This window comes from Zingiber officinale, chromosome 3B (assembly GCF_018446385.1).
Source record: "Zingiber officinale cultivar Zhangliang chromosome 3B, Zo_v1.1, whole genome shotgun sequence".
NCBI lineage: Eukaryota > Viridiplantae > Streptophyta > Magnoliopsida > Zingiberales > Zingiberaceae > Zingiber > Zingiber officinale.
Genome location: NC_055991.1, coordinates 89,943,149 through 89,961,908, shown reverse-complemented (window position 1 = coordinate 89,961,908; position 18,760 = coordinate 89,943,149). Strand labels below are relative to the sequence as shown.

The 18,760-nt window shown below is 40.2% G+C and overlaps 1 protein-coding gene across 1 annotated transcript; it reads left to right on the top strand.

The window, feature by feature from the left end:
- Nucleotides 1-222: 222 nt before the first annotated feature.
- LOC122055013 (protein TPX2-like) lies at nt 223-15,036 on the top strand. Its single transcript, XM_042616412.1, has 5 exons — nt 223-300; nt 3,667-3,795; nt 3,865-3,924; nt 4,006-4,100; nt 14,724-15,036. Exons 1-5 carry the CDS (start codon nt 223-225, stop codon nt 14,830-14,832), a joined length of 471 nt encoding a protein of 156 aa, XP_042472346.1. The 3' UTR covers nt 14,833-15,036.
- The last annotated feature ends 3,724 nt before the right edge of the window (nt 15,037-18,760 follow it).

Genomic DNA, 18,760 nt, shown 5'->3' with positions numbered 1-18,760 from the left:
AGTAAAAGGAAGGTTTGGTGCTACAACTACCAAGAAGAAGGGCATATCAAAGAGAACCGTCTAAAGCTAAAAAGCAAAGGAAAGGATAAAGGGACAAGCATATCCAAACACAAGAACTTAAATGAAACATGGGATGAGTCCTCATTCTAGTCCGAGCTAGAAGAATATGTTGGGTTAGCACTGATAGTGGATCATCAGGAAGACAATGAAAGTTCGTCCAAAATGAGTATCGATGAAGGGAGAGATGCATTGGAAGAAAGCACCGATGAAGGGGAAGTGCCAGACTACAAAAACAACATGGTAAGTAAGGTACGTTCCTTACCTCCCGAAAAATTGTATAAGTTCATGAAAATACTTTCTAGAAGTTCGTACAAATTAAAAACAAAGAATGCACTATTAAAGAAAATACCGAATTAAAGGTTACCTTAGCAAAAACATGCTTCTTAGAAGAAGAAGATTACTACTAGGTCCAAGTGCCCGGGATGTCCCAGCCACGTCAATGACTCATTGCAAAGAAGATTAGAGCTGGAGTACGTCTACGTTAGTAGACTCCAGGTGCCCGGAAGTTGATAAGTCATTGACGAAGAGCCATTACGGAGTATATTGAGGCTACCACATCCAGGTGCCCGGGAGCTTCCATGTCAACAAACAGCTAGTTCGACTAGTAAGCTATAAATAGAGCCTTAGTCTTCGAAGAAAACAACAACACACTAGTTATTAACTTCCAAAGTTTGTAATTTCATTATGTGCTTCCAATACTTGTAAGAAGCTACTCCGCCTTCTTCAAAGGAGATCTTAATGAGCTTTCATTGTCTTAGATTAGCAATCTCCATGGTTATAAATCAAGTAAAATCGGAGTCTTTTCTTAATTTCATTTTATGCATTTATTTTTGCTTAACTAACATGTGTTTGTCCTTGCTAAGTTTTGAAAGCAAGAGAAACTTCTAACCTTAAATTGTAAGGTTATTCACCCTCCTCTAGCCGGCCTACATCGGACCAACAATATACATCCATTGGTATTCCAATCTCATTGAGTCAAAGTTGTAGTCGTCTAACCAGGATTGTATTACTCTTTGAGAAACACTCGACTCAAGAAATATAAATCCATTGGTCTTCTAATCTCATCGAGCCATAGCTATAGTCGTCTAATTAGAGTGCTGGCCATGATTGCATTTATTTTTTGAGAGATGCTTGACTCAATTCTTTAGTCAATTGCAACATATGTGATGTACTCCTTCTAAATAATCTATTTTGACCTCCACTTAAGTTTCATTGAGTTAGACTCAACTCGGGCTTGATCTTCTATATGAAGACTTCATTAGTCTTCTTTTTGGATAGTTTAAACTTACTATTATCAACTTTATGATTTTAGTCAAATGACCCCTACAAAACCTTGATCATTATTAATGTTACATTATACCCATGGTATAGTTTATTATCGTCCATGCATCCTTTTAAGGCATGGTTCTCGTATACAAAAATTCTATTCTTTCTTATAAATAACTCTCCCGCCACTTAAGGTTCACTTTTAGATGCATTAGGACATCTTTTGATAGTAACATTTTCTTCAAATAATATAGTGACTTTTATTGTCATCTATTGAAGAAGATTACGAAGAATTTCTTCGATTTCTCTCCAATAGGTGTGAGACCCATAGTTGCAATAACCATGAATATCATTTTAAGATTGTTTAATTTTCTCCATATTTAATGAAAATTTCATCTTAAACCTTATCAATTATTATTAATTAATTCAATTATTAATCTGATTAATTATTACTTAATCTATTATAAATATTGATTAATTAATTAATTAATTAATTAATTAATTAATATTGCAATCATGATTAATCTTTTAATCAATCAATAGAATTAATTATAATTTCACACCACTCAATGATTTTACATATTCGAGTTAGCGTTCATGTAATCTCATCCATGAATCTAACTCATGTGCAAGTCAAACTTCTGTCCGATCATATCGAACTAACCCTTCATCAAACATTAATTTTTTATTCACTCGAGAAATTCGTTTACGATAGTCTACTCGTGAAATAGTGATCTTATTCCTAATTAATTTATTAATCACCAAAATAATTTTTTCAACAATCATAACCATATTTAGTAATGTAAAATCAAAAGGGACAAGAAATCATTGGGAAGAAAATTTATGTCACTTACAAAAACTCGTAAATTCCCGAACAATCATCTCTACCTTTCGATGACTTCTATAGATCTTGTTAGATGAAGAGAGTTTACATATGACTTTAGCCTAGACTAGGCCTCTCCTTATAGGAGTATACTATCTAGCCCAAATATCTAAAGTCCATTATAAATTTTCTAACTAATCCAGTATATCCTCTTCTCCATACCCTTGTAGATTGTTTTGTTGTTTAAATTGAGCGAGAGTTTGCTAATTCAATAGATGTTGAATCCATAATAGATGAGTTTGATAAGAAGTCTCCCCCCCCCCCCCCCCCAAATTTTAATAAAATATTTTTATAGTTTTTTTTTTTATTTTATTAGTATATATATTATTTTACCCCTATTTAAAATATATTTATAATTAGTCTAATGGTAAGTTTTGTTTTTATTTTAATACACCTCTTGAGTTTGAATCTTTGTAGGACTGAATTTTAATTTTTTTTCTTTTATTTTTCACATTTCAACTAAATATACATTATGTATTTTGAAAGTTTGGAGAGGTCATTATTATATAATACATTTAATAATTATTTTCGTTACCCCCACTAAAATCCTAGATCCGCCCTTGTGTAGAGTAAACATAGTATCAATGCATTGTATTTTTGGTGTCTTGTATGATTATATATTTTTAATCTATTTTTATTTTTTGAATTATTTATTTTTATATTTTGTTAAAATATTATTATTACCATTCGAAAGATTTATTATATAATACTAGTGTAATCGTGCACACGCGTTGCGTGTGTAATATAATAATATATAAATTATTTGGGTAAAATCCGAATTGTTTAGATTTTCTAATGTCACCCTTATAAATCAAGAATTAATTATTTGGGTAAGATTCGTCAGACTCATGCAATAGTGACGCTAGAGGATCCCATCAACAAACTACTGTAATGGGATTCCCTATGCAAAAAATTATTTTAATTTAATATTATACTTATCTTAGTAAAAAAAACTAAGAAAAGTATATTTTTTAACAACGTCGGCCTAAAATATTTATAGAAGCTTCTTTGATCATAGTATTATCAATTCTAATATATGAGACTAAAGAGAACTATATTTTTTTTATATAAAATAACCAGAAAAAATTAATGATGAGAAAAATTCATAATAATACGCTGTAGCTGAGTCTCAAATTCTAGATCACTGATTGTTTCGCTTATGAAATTACTAATAAACCTTGGAATTATTTTTAGTGTAAATAGAAAAAATGACATTAACGTAAATGCATTTTAGGCTTCACCAAAGTTAGTTAGTAAAGGGGGGAGATTTTTAATAAAATAGTAAGATAATGTATTAATTTTTTTATGAATAAATTTTTTTCATATAAAAAATAATGATTTATTTTAAATTTAATCTCCTAAAATAAAATCAGGTTTCCCTAACTACTTTATAGTCATAATGTACTTCTAATGCAAAGTTAGTCGGTTTGAACCAACCAAATTAATTGTCGCATAAGTTTCTGAAAAATCTTCCTGTTTGGCCACAGAATCTTGCAAAACCAGTAGTGAAAGAGCAGACCAAGCCGAGGAACATCAGGCTTCACACAGAGCAAAGAGCAGCTCAGCGTGCAGGCTACAACCACCTGGTAGCTACCGAAACGAAATACTCGCATGCAAGAACAGCTCTGAAATGATTTAACTTGAGTTTTCTACAGGTTGCAAGCAAGATCAACTCCCTGCAAATCCTCAGGAGGTTCGAAGAAAAGCTTCTTAAGGTTAGTTCAGCATTGTGCATATCCATGGAGTTCTACCCAACATGAGTCAGTGACTAAACTACAGGCAATTCATTCTCGCAGCACATCGAAGAAGAGGAGATAAAGAGCATGAGAAGGGAGATGGTCCCAAAGGCACAACTCATGCCGATATTCGACAAGCCATTCTTCCCTCAAAGGTACCCTAAGCTTGTAGCATTTTTCAGTGAAGTGTATGAAAATTGTGTTCATTCAGTTTGTCTTTCTTTGTTTTTCTTTCTGTCACGCCCCCAGAAGAGTCCCTGTCCGAGAAAATTTCGGCAGCATCTCCCCTGTACGGCGGACAATCAAAATTTTCTACAAGCACTAAATACTCAGTCACAGGCGGCTGGAATAATAACAGTAATGAAAATCAATCACCACGCAGTTTATATATATATATTCAGCCTCTGGCTGATACAACCACGCAGTAATAATACTCTGACTCGAAATCAACCCTACTCAACTACACTCGTAAAGCCCAAATCCGATTTTTTTTTCTTACCTCTTCTGCCGTTCAGGCAGGCATGTAGTAGAGTAAATCCAAATCATACGAAAAGTTCATCCAACGGAAAGATTCCATACAATATCCATATGTAAGTCCAAAACAAAACTAAAATAAAATCTGATAGCGAAAAGCTAAAATGAAACAACTCAAAAACCGGAGTAGACACGTGCGTGGGGACTAGCGATCGAACTCCCTCCGACATCAACACGAAAATAACAACAATGGAGGCGGGTGAGTCCAACACTCGTGACAGTTGATATGCAAAGTAAAGAAACAACACCTAGCACTAATTATGCGTGCGGTCTCGATAAGAAAGATAAAATACATCCAAGTAAGCAGGAGAATCTTTGTACTAACCAGTCCCGAGTATAAGGTCAAGCAGTCAGAGGGATAAGGAAATCTGTATGCATGTCAAACATAGGTATCAAACAATATGCAGCATATAAATACCACAAACACAACAATAAATGCATCATGCATATGATGCCAATGATGCGCCTGGTCACCCGACGCCGGTCGATCATCTCACACACATAGTGAGGCCGAGTGGGTAGGGGTGTGACAACCGTGCACTCTGTCGTCACTACTCGATGAGTGACCGAGTGGACGGGATGCTGTCGGAGTACACCTATCCTCCTACCCCAAATCAGGGATGCGCAATGCTCTCAACTCCGGTACTCAAAGACGGGGAGGAATCCCTGCAGGATAACACGTTGTGTCACACTACCCATGAGCGGACCAACGGTGCCTAACGAGTCCCTGCTGCAACACACACTTGAATCGACCACTAACCCATGAGTGGTGGTGTGTGCAGATCCATGTAACTGGCGATGTGCTCAACAATAATGGAGCGGACTATCGCACGGCATGCAATCATGCAAATGATGCATGGCAATAACCATATAAACATCCGACCTAATCCATATATATAGAAAAGTGCACCCTAGGTCAACGAATCATATCGAATCAAAGGTACACAGAAGGTATAAAACCTAGGTCCTGAACATGGTCAAGCATGGCATATCACTACCCCTATAAGCATATATAAACAGGTAAAATATACCTGAGATGCAAAACCAATCAATCAATCAAGCATGTAAGATTTGGGTAGTGATTAACCGAAAACAGATAAGAAACACAATTAATGCAGCATGTTAATTTAATTACTAAGCATATCAAATGACATAAGTCAAAAGTACCCGCCTCCAAATAAGAAATGTCCAATCCAACGTCGAGATACCGTCTCGCGTCCAGTCCTGTAATAACCACATTTAATTTAGCTACATATATATCACATAGCTAAAGAAAATTCCTTATTTACCAGAACCCTAATTCGTTCCACTATAAAATTTGATTTAGGTCTAAACCTAAATCAACTTAAACTCTCCCAAATACGAACCTGATACCAGAACAAATTTATACACCTTACCTCTAAACAAACCATTAGATAGAAATCCAAAAACCTAAATCCAAGTACTCATGAACATAATTACTACACCTTACCTCTTCCTCACAGCCCCTCTTCTGATGATCCTCTGCCAAGACCGTTGCTACTGGCAACCAGGTGAATCGCTGGACCAAAGCACACCACAAGCAAACCGGATCAAAAATAAAAATCCTTGCACCTACTAAATTTCCAACCAAGCAAAACCTCACCGTGGACTTGATCAATGGCAAAGAGCACTAGGGCACAACACAGTGGAGGAGGCCGACACAAAGGAGATCGGCAAAGGCTCAACTGCTAGGGCTGAGGAAAGCTTCGGCCTCTGTGGTCGGCGTCGGCTCTATGGTCGGCGTCGGCTCTGTGGTGGCGGCAGAGGAGAGGAGAAGAGAAGAACTCGGCCGGCGGCAGCGTCGGGTACGCACGGCTAGGGCAAGCAGAGGAGAGGAGTTTGGCTCGGGCAGGCGGTCGGGCGGCGGTGCTAGGGCTCCGGCAGAGGAGAGGAGGCAAGGAAGAGAGAAACCGCCGACCGGCGGTTAGGGCAGAGAGGAGGAAAATCGGCGGCGTCGGGGAGAAGGGCTCGGGCTCGCGGAAGAGGAAAAGAAACGGAGGAATAAAAATAAGGAAAAAGAAAAAGAAAAGGAAAAGAAAAATAAAACTTTTCCTCATTTAAATAGGATAGTCTAAACAGGCTTTTCCGGGCCCCGTTTTTATCCCCGTGAACTTATCCGTACGAGCTCCGAAAAATTCCCGAAAAATTTCCAAAAATTCCGAAAAATTCCCTTAATCATATTCGCCTATTTCCGGTATTTTACATTCTCTCCCACTTATAAAAATTTGGTCCCCAAATTTCGTTATCTACCATCAGCAAATACTAACAACAGACAACAAGTATAAATGCTGAACGGTAACTAAATCACATACCTCAAGTGAAAAGATGGGGATATCGAGCTCGGATAGTGTCCTCGAGCTCCCAAGTAGCCTCCTCGTCTGAATGATGCTGCCATCCGACTTTAACCAGCCGGATAGTCTTGTTCCGCAACTGACGCTCCTTCCGGTCGAGAATCCGTACCGGAACCTCCTCATAGGTAATGTCAGGCTGAACTGGAACTGGAATATCAGCCAGTACATGCGTCGGGTCGAGTACATATCTCCTCAGCATGGATACATGAAATACATCGTGCACGCCTGACAGGGACGGTGGTAGTGCCAGTCGGTAAGCTACTGCTCCGATCCTCTCCAGTATCTCGAAAGGACCAATATACCGCGGAGCTAGCTTACCTCTGAGGCCAAATCTCTTCACCCCTTTCGTGGGTGAAACTCGCAGAAATACATGGTCGCCAACAGAGAACTCTAGTGGTCTGCGTCTCCGATCAGCATAACTCTTCTGACGATCCTGCGCCTCTGACATCCTCCGTCTGATAGTACGGACCAACTCTGCATCCTGCTGAACTCTATGAGGTCCCAACAACTGAGCCTCTCCAACCTCATCCCAAAGGACGGGTGTCCGACAAGGTCTACCATACAACGCCTCAAACGGTGCCATCTGAATAGCCGAATGGAAGCTGTTGTTGTAGGCAAACTCTACCAACGGTAGATGGTCCTCCCAACTGCCTCCGAAATCCATAACACATGACCTCAACAGGTCCTCTAAAGTCTGAATGGTCCGCTCTGACTGTCCATCTGTCTGTGGATGGAAAGCTGTACTGAAACGGAGCTGTGTGCCCAAGGCCTGCTGCAGACTCTGCCAGAAACGAGACGTGAACCGTGGATCTCTATCCGAAATGATACTCAATGGAACACCATGTAGTCTGATAATCTCTCGGCAATACAGATCTGCCAATCGATCCAGGGAATCAGTCCTCCGAATCGCTAAGAAGTGCGCTGATTTGGTTAATCGATCAACGATTACCCAAATCGCGTCATGGCCTCGTCGTGTCCTCGGCAACCCTACCACAAAGTCCATAGTAATGTGATCCCACTTCCACTCAGGAATAGGAATCCGCTGAAGTAACCCTGCAGGTCTCTGGTGTTCAGCCTTCACCTGCTGACAAACAAGACATCTAGCTACGAAATCCGCGATGTCTTTCTTCATACCGTTCCACCAATAGGAACGTCTCAAGTCTCGATACATACGGGTCCCGCCTGGATGGATCGCAAATCGAGAACGGTGTGCCTCCTGAAGTAGCTCCTGTAAGACCGGATGAGACTGAGGTACGCATAATCTGCCTCGGAAGTATATGATACCCTCCTCGTCTCGTGTAAACTCGATGCTGCACGAGCTATCCGATCGCTAATAAGCGCAAATGCCGATCAACGGCTGTGCCTCTCGGATCCTCGTCCCGATCGACGGATCGAGCAACCATGGTAACGAATACCTGCTCGTGGTCCTCCTCAAGATCTAACTCGAGAAACTCGAATCAAGTCGATCAAGTCGGTGGCAAGCCAAAGTCCTCTGGACTTCCTGCTGAAGCATCTGCAACCACATTAGCTTTCCCGGTGGTAGCTAATGGTACAATCGTAGTCCTTCGGAACTCCATCCATCTCCTCCGTCGGAGATTAAGCTTCTGAGTGAAAATGTATTTGAGACTCTTATGATCGGTGAGAATCTCAAATGTGATACCATATAAATGATGACGCCAAAGCTTCAAAGCAAAGATGATGGCAGCTAACTCCGTGTCATGAATCAGCTGACGAGAAGCATAAGAGACTACTCTGCCGTGCTGCATCAGAACAGCGCCCAAACCCTGAAGAGATGCGTCGGTGTAAAGTACAAATCCATCATCTCCAGAAGGTAAAACCAAAATTGGAGCCGACACTAATCTCTGCTTCAGCTCCTGGAAGCTGGTCTCGCAATCCTCTGACCATATGAACTTCACGCCTTTCCTGGTAAGGCGTGTCAGCGGCATAGCAATACGCGAGAAGCCCTCGACAAAACGTCGGTAATATCCGGCCAATCCCAGAAAACTACGGATCTCCTGCACTGACTTCGGTTGCTCCCAACCGGTGACAGCCTCGATCTTCTGAGGATCAACTGAAATACCTCTGCTAGAAACCACGTGTCCAAGAAAACCAACTGAGGATAACCAGAACGCACACTTGCTGAACTTCGCGTACAGCTGCTGTCGTCTAAGAATCTCCAAGACTATACGAAGATGCTGTGCATGCTCCTCCTCGGAATGCGAGTAGACCAATATGTCATCAATGAAAACGATAACAAACTGATCCAGATACTCCAGAAAGATGCGGTTCATCAAGTCCATAAACACCGCTGGAGCATTGGTAAGCCCAAATGGCATTACCAAAAACTCATAATGACCGTATCTGGTACGGAAAGCTGTCTTCTGGATATCAGAATCTCTAACTCTCAGCTGATGATATCCGGATCGCAGATCAATCTTAGAATACACTGAAGTACCTCTGAGCTGATCAAACAAATCCTCAATCCGTGGTAATGGATATTTATTTCTGACAGTCACTGAATTCAGCTGCCTGTAGTCAATACATAACCTCATGGTGCCGTCTTTCTTCTTGACAAATAGAACTGGAGAACCCCATGGTGAAACACTAGGGCGAATAAATCCTCTGTCTAAAAGCTCCTGGAGTTGAACCTTCAGCTCGTTCAACTCTTTTGGTGCCATACGATACGGAGCTTTCGATGTCGGCGCGGTTCCTGGAATCAGCTCAATAGCGAACTCCACTGGCCTTTTAGGAGGCAAACCTGGCAGCTCCTCGGAAATACATCCGGTATTCGGGACAACAGAACATCGAGAGCTGCGAACTACTACGCTCCTCGATCGATCAACGATAACGAAAACCATAACAGCCGTGAGACAGCAGCTTCTGCGCCTGAATCGCCGAAATAATCGAGATGTCGCCGTCTCTGATGCCGGTGAAACTCCACGAGGGTTGGTTCGGAGGCCGGAAGGTGACCACCCTCGTCTGGCAATCAACGGTAGCATGATATATTGACAGCCAATCCATGCCAAGAATGATATCAAACTCGACCATCTCCAATACTAGAAGATCTACCGTAAGTATCATGTTGCCAAAGTCTAACGGGCAACCTCGATCTCTGGGTGACTTCTAAAGTATCACCGGACGGTAGGGAGACAGTCAATCGCCGCAACCTAACGGTAGGTAATCTACCAATCTCCCGCATAAAAGTACGGGATATAAAAGAGTGCGAACTACCAGTATCAATCAAAATATTAGCAGAAATGCATAAATGGAAATCGTATCGCGGAAATCGGCCCGCTGAGCATCCTCTCGGTAATCGCATGAACATGACCGGTCTCTGGCGGAGGAGGAGGTGGTAACATCTTGCCGGCCAAGGTAAGCTCGCCATGGCCTGGACTATGTGCGATAAGACCGAGAGGATGGTGGATCTGTTGGTGGGACCGAGTTTGATCACGCTTGAGTCGGATAATAAGGTCTGAAGCAAAACTGGGGTGCTCACCGAGTACTCTGTCCAAGCATGCCAAATCTGCTGCGGAGGGGCTGCCTCGCCGACGCTGTGAAGATTGGGCTTCGCCTCCTCGATATGCCCGATCGACTAGACTGCCCCTCGACTGACCCTCGGGCCGTATCTGAGCCTTGGTGACAATCTCGGCTCTGGTGCCCGGCGATTGCAATAAAAGCAAACCGATCCCAGAGCAAGGGGTGAGGTGATCTCGGATCCACATCTCAAACAATGAGTATCAGGAAGGTGGTTCTGAGAAAACCGGAACGCGTCAAGAAGACCGCCGATTTACGAGGCCTCGTGCGCCCAGTACCGACCGACCGTGCAGGATCGCCCGAGGCCGCCCTGTCGCTGTCTGCTGGACACAAGTCGCCAGATGCTTTTTTCCGTCAGGATATCTTTGCCGAGCTAACTCTATCATCAAAGCTCGATTCAATGCATCGAGTATGACGTAATCCCTAATCCGGCAAGCCGTACATGCAGATAACCATCCAATCAGCATCGATCGAGTTACTCCCATGACTAACTCGACAAAACGAGCCAACCGAGGAAATTCTGTATTATACTCGGTCATCGAGCGATTATTCGCCTCGGACTCATAAAATCCTCGTGAGACATCGATAGACGATGGAAAAACGGCTCAAAAGCCTCTGAACTCGTCCATGGCGTTAAGCTCACCAATAATTGAGCGAGTAACCCACGGGCATTAGCTTCATCCAGTAAATGGCAAGCACTGCTTTCTCCCACTCGGAGCAGGCCATATAGAAGAAAGTCTGCTCCATAGTCTCTATCCATGACACAGCCATACTCGGATCGAGATCTCCGCGGAAAAGAGTGAAACGAGTCTTCATCGACTCGCCAAGGTCTTGGAATCCTAGCTCGTGCACAATATCGATGTGTGTTGCGAGGCGGCTCTTGGGCGATACTACGGTGGTACTGCTGGAATAAACCGGAGGAGGAACTCCGGTCTTGTATATACCAAGCATACGTCGGTACCGCCTGGGAACAAAAGTGGTGGCAATCGGAGTGCGGTGGAATAAGGTCTGGGATATGGTGTAGGCCATCAGAGGCAGGGGCACCTGGTGTCACTGGTATAGGATACACAGTAGATCCAAGTGGTGGTGGCACTGAATACGCCGTAGGCTGCGCTGGAGCAGATGTCGGGTACACCAATGGTACCCCTGATGGTACGATAAACAGGGTAGGCGTGGATACCGTCGGTGTGGCCAAAGTAGGTATCTCTACAGGAGCTATCGGGATTTGAGAGCCCGATGCTCCCGCTGCATCCTGAGTCTGTCCCTGACTGACAGGCTCACTAACAATGGGCATCTCTGGCATATCCAGAGATCCCGTGGTCCTCGCACGTGGTCGTCCAGCACCACGTCTCGCAGCAATACGAGTAGATCGTCTCATATCTGTTAAATTAAATTACAGATATCAATACCAATATAACAACCATAAAATAACAACATACCTATTTGCCGTCTGGAGATGTTCCGTCGCTGTCCAGTCCCCAATTTGACCTCAAAATTCCGAACGTACATATCGCCGGAAATCCAAATAAATCCGAAACGGAAATCCGAAACATAACCATATCGAAAATCCGATAATGCCCAGTTTGACTCGCAAACCTGGCTAACCCAAATATCCTGAATACCCACAACAGGTATCCGATAAATCTCCAGAACACCAAAAGCAGGTATCATAACCCGCTCTGATACCAAATAATAAATTGGTATCAGCTAAATCCCGAAAATCCAAAATACGAAACAAAAGATCGTAAAACCTGGCTCTGATACCACTAAATTGTCACGCCCCCAGAAGAGTCCCTGTCCGAGAAAATTTCGGCAGCATCTCCCCTACAAGCACTAAATACTCAGCCACAGGCGGCTGGAATAATAACAGTAATGAAAATCAATCACCACGCAGTTTATATATATATATTCAGCCTCTGGCTGATACAACCACGCAGTAATAATACTCTGACTCGAAATCAACCCTACTCAACTACACTCGTAAAGCCCAAATCCGATTTTTTTTTCTTACCTCTTCTGCCGTTCAGGCAGGCATGTAGTAGAGTAAATCCAAATCATACGAAAAGTTCATCCAACGGAAAGATTCCATACAATATCCATATGTAAGTCCAAAACAAAACAAAAATAAAATCTGATAGCGAAAAGCTAAAATGAAACAACTCAAAAACCAGCAGCGGAGTAGCACTACGTGCAGTGGGGACTAGCGACTGGAACTCCCTCCTGACAGCATCAACCTGAAAATAACAACAATGGAGGCGGGGTGAGTCCAACACTCAGCAGGTACAGTTGATATGCAAAGTAAAGAAACAACACCTAGCACTAATTATGCGTACAGTCTCCTGATAAGAAAGATAAAAATACATCTGAAGTAAACAGGAGAATGCTGTACTAACCAGGTCCTGAGTATAAGGTCAAACAGTCCGAGGGATAAGGAAATCCTGTATGCATGTCAAACATAGGTATCCAAACAATATGCAGCATATAAATGCAGCAACCACAAACACAAACAATAAATGCATCATGCATATGATGCCAATGATGCGTCCTGGTCACCCCTGACGCCAGTCGATCATCTCACACACATAGTGAGGCCGAGTGGGTAGGGCTGTGACAACCGTGCACTCTGTCGTCACTACTCCTGATGAGTGACCGAGTGGACGGGATGCTGTCGGAGTACACCTATCCTCCTACCCCAAATCATAGATGGGGGAGCGCAATGCTCTCAACTCCCGGTACACGATGACGGGGAGGAATCCCTGCCGGATAACACGTTGTGTCACACTACCCATGAGCGGACCAACGGTGCCTAACAGAGTCCCTGCTGCAACACACTCTGCCTGAATCGACCACTAACCCATGAGTGGTGGTGTGTGCAGATCCATGTAACTGGCGATGTGCTCAACAATAATGGAGCGGACTATCGCACAGCATGCAATCATGCAAATGATGCATGGCAATAACCATATAAACATCCTGACCTAATCCATATATATAGAAAAGTGCACCCTAGGTCAACGAATCATATCGAATCAAAGGTACACAGAAGGTATAAAACCTAGGTCCTGAACATGGTCAAGCATGGCATATCACTACCCCTATAAGCATATATAAACAGGTAAAATATACCTGAGATGCAAAACCAATCAATCAATCAAGCATGTAAGATTTGGGTAGTGATTAACCGAAAACAGATAAGAAACACAATTAATGCAGCATGTTAATTTAATTACTAAGCATATCAAATGACATAAGTCAAAAGTACCCGCCTCCAAATAAGAAATGTCCAATCCAACGTCGAGATACCGTCTCGCGTCCAGTCCTGTAATAACCACATTTAATTTAGCTACATATATATCACATAGCTAAAGAAAATTCCTTATTTACCAGAACCCTAATTCGTTCCACTATAAAATTTAATTTAGGTCTAAACCTAAATCAACTTAAACTCTCCCAAATACGAACCTGATACCAGAACAAATTTATACACCTTACCTCTAAACAAACCATTAGATAGAAATCCAAAAACCTAAATCCAAGTACTCATGAACATAATTACTACACCTTACCTCTTCCTCACAGCCCCTCTTCTGATGATCCTCTGCCAAGACCGTTGCTACTGGCAACCAGGTGAATCGCTGGACCAAAGCACACCACAAGCAAACCGGATCAAAAATAAAAATCCTTGCACCTACTAAATTTCCAACCAAGCAAAACCTCACCGTGGACTTGATCAATGGCAAAGAGCACTAGGGCACAACACAGTGGAGGAGGCCGACACAAAGGAGATCGGCAAAGGCTCAACTGCTAGGGCTGAGGAAAGCTTCGGCCTCTGTGGTCGGCGTCGGCTCTATGGTCGGCGTCGGCTCTGTGGTGGCGGCAGAGGAGAGGAGAAGAGAAGAACTCGGCCGGCGGCAGCGTCGGGTACGCACGGCTAGGGCACTGGTGGCCGGTGCTAGGGCTCCGGCAGAGGAGAGGAGGAAAGGAAGAAGAAGTGGCCGGCGTTTTTGTGCTCTCGGAGAGGAGGAATCCGCCGGCCGGCGGTTAGGGCAGAGAGGAGGAAAATCGGCGGCGTCGGGGAGAAGGGCTCGGGCTCGCGGAAGAGGAAAAGAAACGGAGGAATAAAAATAAGGAAAAAGAAAAAGAAAATGAAAAGAAAAATAAAACTTTTCCTCATTTAAATAGGATAGTCTAAACAGGCTTTTCCGGGCCCCGTTTTTATCCCCGTGAACTTATCCGTACGAGCTCCGAAAAATTCCCGAAAAATTTCCAAAAATTCCGAAAAATTCCCTTAATCATATTCGCCTATTTCCGGTATTTTACACTTTCTCTCTTGTGTAGATCAACAAGACCCCTGACAGTCCCAAGGGAGCCTTGCTTTCATCTTGTGAAACCAAGTTACAGCATCACGAGTGGCCAACCTTACAAACTTCACTTCACAAGTATCTGAGCCAAACTATGAAGTCTATCTAGCAATTTCACCATATGGAGTTTTTTTGTTTTGTTTTGTTTATGGTGCTGTGAAAATGATTCAAAGGTATATGGAAACAGTTGGTGTGTTTCTTTTTTTTCTTTTTGGATGTTTGTATTTTGAAGAAAAACCTTGGTGCAAAAGTAAAATTATTGTAATGTAACTTGACTTGATGGTCACATGTTTGAGTCGTCCAAATAATCTCTTGTAATCCCTTTTCGGAATCCCGCATTGATAGAAATTCCATGTATTGGATTGCCCTATTTTATGCTTGTGCTTGGTTTGGTCTTGTAGAGGAGCAAGTGATAATTTAGAGTTTTATTTGAAAAAGAGAAAGTATCCTTGAAACAATCTTTGAATATGAAGTGCAAACTCATTGATCAAATTTCTCAAAAACTATAAAAAAGTATAATTATACAAAACAATAAAAAATAATAATAATATATGATAATGATAATTAAATTTTTATTTCACTAATTAAAGTTAACTATATAGATCCTCAGCTCTTCTTTAGTCTATTTCCTTGACTAATGTGTATATGATGATCTTATATCTTAAATATATTTTCCAAATTTTTTCTTAATAGATACCATCTTAATTTTCTTATTAGAGAGACAAATAAAAATAAAAATTTACAATTGTTGAAAGACAATAGAGCATGAGTTTCTATTGAGATGATGTGTTAAAGAAAAAGAGTTCTCGTGAGCTTCTTTTGATAAACTTGGGAGTGACTATCTATTTCAGAGTTCATCCCAATAATATTAAAAATATGTTAGAAAAAATTACGTACTACATAATAATTAATTGTATCATCATCTTTGAATTGACTTAGTTGAATATATCTGTACACATATGATCATAATCAGTGCAATAATAATTTATTAATAGATTCGTAAAAAATTTATAGTGAGATTTTTTTTATAGTAAAAAGATGAATAAGAGTTTTTAGTTTTAGTGTTGCATTGGTGTGATAGGGTAAAACTAAAAAATAAAAAATACTCGCTGTCAACTCCATGTCTTTTGGAAAGAGGACAACTTAAACTTGCAAAGAAAAAAACAAAGGACCACATAAAATGATGATAGTAAGCCAGCTCATGTATGGTACTTAAACTTTGTAGGTTGGAATGTGTGAAGGAGAAGGAACGTAAAGTGTAAAGCAAAGTGAAAATGTTACAATGTTTTATGTTTGTAAGAGAAGAGAGAGGTACCCCACAAAGTAATATAAACATGAAGATTAAATTTCAAATGAGAGGAATATAAGTCAACTTTTAAATATGCATTAATTATAAACAAAATGTGGAATAGTCACATCAGTGACCCCTCTAAAATCGATCTTATAAATATGGAGAGAGATAAATACAGGTACATAATTGAAAGATGACTAAGACGTTAATCCCAAATAATGACATTCCAAGAATTGAATCCTAGACTTCTCAGCAGCTATGAAATTATATGACTTAAATAAACATTAATTATGTTTCAAATTTATATGATAAGTGAACTAAGAGGAAGACGGTATAATATTAGAAAAAACTAAAAATGAGAAGAGAGAGTAGTGACAGGACATTCAAATTTCAAAAATAGTAAAGGGCAAAGTGCCCCTACGACTATCGTGTAATAGTAAAATACTCGAAGATTATAGTTTGAATTTCTCTAGAAATTTATATTCTATAGGTCGATCCCGAGACATATTTTGAAGATTAGTCTCGTATGCGTTGTGTTTTGAATTTATTAGAATTCATCTATCTTTGAGATTAACCGAGTGAGATACATAATTATATTATCAAATAATAATAATAATAATAAATGCTCTAGAGTTATAGTACGACGAACTTTTTAGATAATAAGAATTCAAATCTTACTCGGAATATATTACATATGAGGAATTCAAATTACTTGTGATGTTGAATTCTCTGTCAAAATTTATTACTTTTTATTTTATTTTGATAGTTGGTAAAAAATTTTCATGAAGCTAAATCAAATGTTACTAGTTGAATAATTAGAACTCAAAAAATAATAATAATAATAATAACAATAAATATACCAAAGCCCGATTAAAAAAAATACGAGGATTGTCCATTAAATTATTAACCAAGTAAATATTTAATAAATAATAATAATAATAATAATAATAATAATAATAATAATAATAATAATAATAATAAGCTCTTACAATTGCTCTACCAGGAATATTATGGGCCACCCCACCGCCTCGATTCTAAAAACTCAACAACAAAAGCAATCCTTTGCCTCGATTCTAAAAGTATTAATGTGTTGAACATAAGGAGAGGATTCAAAACATCTTCATTATCACTAAGGACGTGTTTGGTTCAAGTCATCATCGATAATCTTGATTATATAATTATCAGGTAATCACATAACCAAGGTTATAGGGAATATAACATAATCTAATATTGTTTGGTTCAATTCTAAGTAATATAACTCAAACTTATTTATTTGGAGGTTCTAATATATAACCTAATTTAATATTTACGGTATTACCCTTTGTTCCATCTAAGGTATTTTATAACTAAATCAATTTAATATTTGATTATTTTTTAAAATAAATTAAATTAATAATATTAATATTTAATAATATAAATAAATAAAATTAGATAATATTTTCTTTTTTATTTTATAATCTATTTAAATAATTTATTAAAATTAATAATGAAGTTTTACTTATAATTTGTTTTAATTTAATAAAGTTTTAATTAAAATAATAACATTTAAATTAAAAAAGTAAAGTAAAAAAAACATAGCCGATAATAGGAAAGTCGGTTCTTCTTCCTCACGTTGCCCACTACCGCAAGCCGCCTTAGCTGCCCACCGTCCGCCCGTCTCTCGTTGCCTGCCACCCACCGCCTTGGAGTGCTTGGCGAGAAACGCCAGCGCCAGCGCGCCCTCCTCGTAGGCGCGCGCAGCTTCAGCCTCATCGACGAAGGTGCCGAGCCAACGCGCTTCTGGCGCTTGTAGATCTGAGCGCCCCACCGGCTGTTTGGCTACGGTACGACACCCCTGTACTGAGACGAAGGCAGCTTCGAATAAGTCGTCCCGGCTGCAGCCGCTTGTTGCAACCATCCAACAATCTGCTGCCACCTCCAACGACGCCGACCGCTGCCTACTGACCGTCGCCCGACGTCCGACGGCCGACGCCCGACACCCGATGCCTGTTGCTGCAGCCTACCGCCACCTTCATGCTCTGGTCATATCGATTCGAGGATAATTTCGGAAAAATAAATTCATAACCTCAGGAATCAACAAAAACCAAGGTAGGCGAAGGTATTTCTATTCCGGGTTGAATCCCCCAATTGATGACGTGTGCTGACGTTTTGGAATCGAGGAAAACTTAGGAATCCAAAAAAACCTCGAACCAAACGCAGTTATCATGAATAACGATAGACAGATAACTAAAGTTATCCACGATAACCCCGAATCAAACATGCCCTAAGAGCATTTGCAATACCATTAATGTGTCATACGTTATTGACAAATGTTATTTTTTTATCTGTATTTATTAATGCGTTTAAAGAATTGAACGTGTTAATACTGTACATCCATATAGATGTTAATGCTTCATTAACATAATTGTAAATGCTCTAATCAAAATTTAGGTCTGATAATTTGATCACCAGAGTCAATATTTTTGGACAAAATTTAAAAGGGCATATCAAATTAAATTAAGTAAATCATCCCTCTCTTAAAAAAGAAATGAAAAAAATGAAAAGATCAAACATTTTATCCCGATAATATTTTATGGATAATACTAAATAGGAATCTGATCAGTTAAAATAAAATACTTTATATTTATTTCTGATTAACCATATTTTGACCATTAAAATTTATTGTATTTTTATTTGTAATCCTACTGTAACAACTATAATTAATTATTACAAGATATATAACA